Below are 6568 nucleotides of genomic sequence, written 5' to 3'. Positions count from 1 at the left end.
TAAAAGGGATGGCTGCTGGCCTTCCCCTCACCCTGCCTGGCTTTGCATTGCTGGGTTGCAACGTACATATAGCACATAATTAATGAGACTGGGTTGTCGTTTGGTTGTCTGGACAGCAGCAGTGCACATGTCACTGGCCGGGCCCTCCCTGTGTTTCCTGCAAGACTCCAACACACACAGAGGGAGAAACTCACAACCCTCACACCGTATCCAGTCGTCTCATTCGTCTATGTCTAAGCCCCTCTGCCTACCCTCCTGCCTATGCCTGTTTTCATCTCTCCCAGGGAGAGAGGGAGAGAGACAGGGATTGGAGGACGGAGGGAGAAGGGGAGGGCCCAAAGGAGAGGGAGGGGGAGGAGGGAAATGAGAGTTGCGAGGCAAAGGACTGGTCACATGACCAACAGCCAGAGCTCTGTTTACAAACCAATGAGAGAGAGAGAGAGAGAGAGAGAGGAGAGAGACCCTTGTATTGAATTGAGAGAGGCAGAGGCAGAAATATAGGAACAGCAGCAGCAGCAATAGCAGAAGCAGCAGAGGAGGATCGAGGCAGATTTCTAGACCACCATTATGGATTGAGACGGAGAGGGAACCCGGCCACCATGACCAGGTCAGCTGGAGGTGGGAGACTGTCTTTGTCTCAACATTTTTCTCAATCGAAGCAGCAGATGGTTAGAGGGAGAGTAGGAACTTCCCCCTCCTAAATACACACAGACACACACACATACACACTAGCAAAATATCCCAGCTAGAAGACTGTTTGTGTTTTGGGGGAATCATGTTTTTCCTGCTGTGAAGAGTACGCTCTACCCCCCCCTAGTAGATCAGGGCACTGAAGGAGTAGAGGAAGAGGAGGAGAAGAGAGGGCAGACAGAGGGGATAAGGCTTGTGAAAATCCCTCTGTTCAGACGGATTTGGAGGGGGACAAAGCAGGGACTAATAGCCCCCACACTGGAATAAGAGCAGCGACTGTTGTTTGGAATGGTTTTCTGTCACTGTGATGAACTGGACAGTTGTTGTTTATTGCAATTTATGGGGCTGTTTTTCTCCTGAATGCAAGTTGTTTTGATTGGGAGGAAAGGAAATGTGTGTTGTTTTGCTCAGTGTTGAGAGCAGATTTCACCACTTCAACAGTGGTCATTGACATGAGGTAAGAGCCATGTGACTAAACTGATTTCTTCGTCTCTCTCTGACAGTCATCACAAGGACGTCATCGTCAATGTTGAGAGAGGAGAAGGAGCACACACAAGGACTGCAGCACTCCCAATCCCACATCTCCCAATCCTAACCCTCGGGAGCTAATCCAGATTCGGGAATGTCGCGCATGGATTGCTGAGTGGACAAAACCACACAGCCAGAATCTTAACAATCTTCTTCTCGGAATTCTGATCATCTTCATGGTTTTGCTTTTGGACGATCCACCACAACCTCAAACCACCCCAGCGACTCGTTTGTCTTCTTTTAGCCCCAGTTTAGAGACTGATTTTGGGCTTCCGGGCGTCGGGGTAACCTGGTAGTTTGGCCCTCACACAGGTCCAGCCTTCTCCTGACAGGGCCTGGATTTACTGCTGCAGTCCTGGGAGTCAGATTTCATGCAACCGTTCCAATGGTGTAACGGTAAGTGTTTTTCCTCAACCTTCTGCCAAGTCAATGTAATGCAGTCCGTAGCTTACACAGCCTGTGTGTTCCACTATAACTCTCCCCTCTCCCTTGAACTCTTTACTGACTGCTAACAGGGTTTCTGTAATTGATATGCTTGAGAAATGACGAAATTGAATGTGGGTTCATTTGGGTTTTGTCGAAAGGGTGAAACGGCACTCAAACTAATTCCATTTTCCAGGGTCATGTTTAGTTAGTTATATATAGGCTACATAGCAACCATCATGTAACTGTAACTAACGGTACTACTAGAGGTTGTTGAGCTATTCGATGCCTAGCCGGTCTCTGCATATGGTCCATTCTACATCTGAGAAAATAAACTGTCTATGTAACCATGTTTCAATTCTAAGACCCCCCCCTACTCCCATTCCGCCCTCCCTTTACCCCAATGTCAAATTAATGACCCCATACCCCCCACTGTGCTCAAGCTGTACCCCTTCTATCACTCCAAATTAAGTGACACGGCCATGGCCGTTAAAACAGACTGGCAAAGAGAGGGGGGTAAGGGGGCATCTCGTCCGTGGTGAGGCAAATTCACAAGAACAGAACACATGGGGCATATGGGTGGAAGTGGTGCATCCTGGTTACCATTGTCTTGCCAAATGGTGCCTCAGTCCCTAGAGTGTTGTGTGCCTGTTCATGAAAAGGCTAGCTAAAGCTCCCAACCAACCCCCACCCATGACACACACACACACAACCCACAGGCCAGCCACCTAGTCTGTGAAGGGGAGTCTGTGGAACAGATGGCGTACCGACGGAAGTGGAGCCACCGTACTCCATGTTGGTTTAGTTCACTGCCAATTACGTGCCTCGGCTCCAGTCAGAGCAGAGCAATAGAGAGCAGTATGGGTGGGATGGGAGCCAAATACCAGGCATTCACTTCCCCCTCCCTCCCTCCCCACCAAATATTGACCTTGTCGTTTGAATTGTCAATACAAGGCTTACTAGGCTTTCTAACATGCAGCCCTAGATAGTAAAACACATGTCGGTGGCTCTTGTGTCCTACATGGAGGATATAATGGAGATGTATTGTCTAAGGGAGGAAAACCATGCATTAAGCATTGCAGTTATAACAAGAGCCCTATGTTTAGATTGAAATATATTAGTCCATATATAAATATGTCTCTAGTTATAACGCCTACATGAGAAGTGAATCAGCGAGAGAATCTGTGTTTTAGTGTCTCTCTCTCCTGTTTAAAAGGTGTGTAAACAAGAAGCTGTGAGCCATTTGCATGTGGGAATATGTCCCCGGATCCTCTGTTTTGAGTGGGGAAAACATATTAGTATTTATAACACTTTCATTATATGGTAAGTGAGGTAAGCTGTGACATGTTTTCGTTCAAGTCCCTCTATTGTTTTGACAACCTCTTTCATGACAACAAGCTGTGTGCAAATGTTTTTCTTCTTCTCAGGATGCCTGTGGTTTAGGTCTCCAGCACTTTGAGACGTACTGTGGACTTAGCAAGATGGATACCACTTACCACCTGCCACTCAATGTCTACGTGATAGTGCTGGGCATCGGCCTGTTCGTCTTCATGCTCAGCCTCATCTTCTGCTGCTACCTCTTCAGGTATGTAGGGTCATCACTAGCTGGAACAGCCACAAAGTGATAAACCCTGCCTATTTCTACAATTTAACATCTGAATTTAAACCTAACCCTGACATTAACCACACTGCTAACCTTATGCCTAACCCTAACCTTAAATTACGACAAAAAAGCTCATTTTTGTGCTCGTTAATTTTGACAATATAGTGAATTTTGACTTTGTGGCTGTACCACCTATTGGAAACCGTAGGGGGAAGGACCCAAACAAAGATGGTTGCTGGCTGGTTGCCATTGCAATCAGGATATTAACATGTAGACTTATCCACATGGAGGCTTCGCTTATTATGCTTCAAGAGCCTTTATTTAATTACGTATTGTCATATTATAGGCCTATGATATTATTTATATACAGTACAAGTCAAAAGTTTGGACACACCTACTCATTCCAGGATTTTTCTTTATTTTGACTATTTTCTACATTGTAGAATAATAGTGAAGACATCAAAACGATGAAATAACACATATGGAATCATGTAGTAACCAAAAGTGTTAAACAAATCAAAATATATTTTATATGTGAGATTCTTCAAAGTAGCCACCCTTTGCGTTGATGAGACATTTTAAAGTGATGCTACAGAGGTTTTGTATAATTGTGCCAAATTGTGTACTACGTCATCCATTTCGTGTACGTTATCGCCCCCCCAAATAAGAAACATTATGAATTCCAATTCACACAATATGTTTCAAATTTGTAAATCAAATCAAAGTTTATTTGTCAACTTAAGTGCTTAAGTTCCCAGACTCCATCTTTAAACACGGCCATTTTGTATTTGTCTCTCTGTAGGTTGAAACAGCAAGGGACGAGGGAGCAGTTCAGCTACAATGAGGTAGGCCTATCACTACACCAGCACATGTAGCACTGGGGTCTGACCCGGGTTCAACTACTACTACAGTATTTCACACTATCTGTTGTCGTCAGCGTGTTTTGAAACACAACGCCCACTACTCTTTATAGTTAACCTTCATTACGTCATCCCTGGATTTGTACCAATACCGGTGTGTGTATCAAGTAGCTTACACACTCTAACACATGTACAAACTGCTTTTTTGATTTTTTGTCCTCAATAGGTGGTTCTTAAAGGGGCAGGCAAGAAGCTGAGCCTTCTAGGAGTAAGTCGTGTTATTCTGTGTGACGTTTCTATTTCAATGCAGATTGTTTGGAAAATAATGTAACATTTTCTGAACCATTTCTGTGTGGCTCGTGTTAGCTACCTGGGAAACCCCCGCGGCGATGCTATGCCTTTGATTTAACCTGGTGTTGTGTTTGAACTCAGATGATGTATTTAACTTCGAGCTAAGGGCGGGTTGACTCAATCATTGTTCTTGTAAATGTGACCACACACACACACTAACACACATTTTTCTTCTTGCCCTTAAAGCAAACGTGTGCAGTATGTTTGGAAGAGTTTCGGACCAGAGATGAGCTAGCCGTGTGTCCGTGTTCACACGCATTTCACAAGAAGTGAGTTAACCATCAGGCTCTCCTTATAGACAGAGTTTACAAAACGTCAACACATCTGTGGTCATAATGACGCTCAACAGGCAGCTGCAACTAACATGATTACATCATAAATCCTTCTGGTTCCAGCCTCCCTTCCTTGAAGTTAACATCCTTGTCAGATCAATGATTAGCTCACGGAAGAAAGGAAAAGAAAAAGGAATGAAGGACAGACAGAATAAATGAAGGATGCTATCTCTATAATATTTGAACAGGTTATGCACTTTTGAGGAAATCTCAGTCTATTTTGTGTGTCCCATCCAGGTGCCTGCTGAAGTGGCTGGAGATCCGTAGCGTGTGCCCCATGTGTAATAAGCCCATCCTCAGGCTCCACCCAGACCCCACACAGGGAACTGAGGGGCCCCAGGACCCAGAGGAGGTGTGAAGGACCCACAGGGGCCACCACAACCGCCATACGCACCTGTACACATTTACACGGAATTGATGGTCATTTTATGGACATCACACAGAGTCGATTGTATTCTTAAAGTGGCTTCCATGGTGTTAGTCTTTGACTGAGCATTAATCAATATGGCTGGGGGTTTGGCTACTGTATATGGATGTTGAATACACCCGTCCAGGCCTTTCAGATCTTCAAGAAAGTCAACGATGACCGAGGGGCAGGGTGCAAGAGAGTGTTTCAGGATCGGGCCCTACTAGTTTAGCAATGGAACCTAAAAACAAAATGATAACTCTAACCTTGAGGGATGTGGTGTTTGGAATTTGGCCATACTAGCATGCCAATGGGGCTTCCTGCAAGAAATGAAGGATAGGGTAGGGGATCGGGTGCAGCAGGTCAGTTTGGGATTGCGACCTCCTAGCTTAGCAGTGGAGCTTCATAAAGCTGCTGTCTATCCTCCCCTTTAGATCAGTGAGAATGAGTAAAGGCTACACGGACACTCTTGACCCGAATATTCATTTTGCAGGTCAGCAGTGTACTAATAGTATCTCCAGTGAGAATGAGAGGAAAGTGACATAGGAACGGGAGCCACTTTAGAATACCGAGTTCTCCCCCAGTCATTGGACGATGCCTGGTACAACACTGCCAGAAACAGCCAATCACAAAACGACACGTCAGGCATTCTGAGAAGGTCATTGGTCGAGTATCAGGATTGATGTAAATGGATACCTCTCATACCTCAGGGGTGTTACAATACAAGCCAGCACAAACATGCCATTCAATACCATGTGCCACACACAGAACATGTCCAATACTGCCAACTCCAACCTAGGTAACACTATACTGAGGGAGTCAAAACATTGGTCACGTTCCAGGCCGACTACATTGCAGTCGCGCTGCACACAGCAACAAATGGTTCTGCGCCACATCATCGACTGAGCATATGCGGTTAGCTGACATGCTAAACACTTAAACACACATCCGGCAAGCGACTGCAATGTAGTCGGTCTGGAACGCAGCCAATGAGATCTGGCAAGTGACTGCAAAGTAGTTGGTCTGGAACGCAGCCAAAGGCTGGAATCCCAAAACCAGTCCAATACCAACATCACAGCAGCTCTCTGATGTACAGAACTATATATCCAGGAGTGTGTCTGAAATGGCACCCTATTCCTTACACAGAACCCTATGCAGGCCCTGGTCAAAAGTAGTGTACTATATAGGGAATAGGGTGCCATTTCTGACACAAACCAGGTCCATTACCTCGAAGACTGATAGATAGCTAGTCTTGCCTGTATGTATGTATGTACGTAATGTTGTGACCCCCCCATTTTGTATCGTTTGTTGCTTTTAAATAAAATATGTATCCTCTCTGTGGTGCATCTTCTGTAAATGAGTAGTAGTTGGTATA

At 45.3% G+C, this 6568-nt stretch overlaps 1 protein-coding gene across 2 annotated transcripts; it reads left to right on the top strand.

Moving 5' to 3' along the window:
• The first annotated feature begins 421 nt into the window (after nt 1–421).
• LOC129839401 (RING finger protein 122-like) lies at nt 422–6530 on the top strand. 2 transcript variants are annotated; one of them, XM_055906830.1, is made up of 7 exons: nt 422–607; nt 1194–1614; nt 3069–3226; nt 4047–4089; nt 4331–4372; nt 4642–4724; nt 5025–6530. In XM_055906830.1, exons 3-7 carry the CDS (start codon nt 3123–3125, stop codon nt 5143–5145), a joined length of 393 nt encoding a protein of 130 aa, XP_055762805.1. In that variant the 5' UTR covers nt 422–607; nt 1194–1614; nt 3069–3122; the 3' UTR covers nt 5146–6530. The 2 variants fall into 2 exon arrangements, with proteins under 2 accessions (XP_055762805.1, XP_055762804.1); XM_055906829.1 differs by having other exon boundaries at nt 422–618.
• The last annotated feature ends 38 nt before the right edge of the window (nt 6531–6568 follow it).

The sequence above is a fragment of the Salvelinus fontinalis genome, chromosome 40 (genome assembly GCF_029448725.1).
Source record: "Salvelinus fontinalis isolate EN_2023a chromosome 40, ASM2944872v1, whole genome shotgun sequence".
Taxonomy (NCBI): domain Eukaryota; kingdom Metazoa; phylum Chordata; class Actinopteri; order Salmoniformes; family Salmonidae; genus Salvelinus; species Salvelinus fontinalis.
The sequence above is the reverse complement of the archived record's forward strand: the minus strand, read 5'-3'. Positions and strand labels throughout refer to the sequence as shown.

Bases quoted from the DNA above. Each gene is read 5' to 3' on its own strand.
- LOC129839401 (XM_055906830.1), top strand. From the start codon at position 3,123: ATGGATACCACTTACCACCTGCCACTCAATGTCTACGTGATAGTGCTG. The intron at 3,227-4,046 runs GTATGTAGGGTC...GTCTCTCTGTAG, and splicing joins TTCTGCTGCTACCTCTTCAG to GTTGAAACAGCAAGGGACGA. The intron at 4,090-4,330 runs GTAGGCCTATCA...TGTCCTCAATAG, and splicing joins AGCAGTTCAGCTACAATGAG to GTGGTTCTTAAAGGGGCAGG.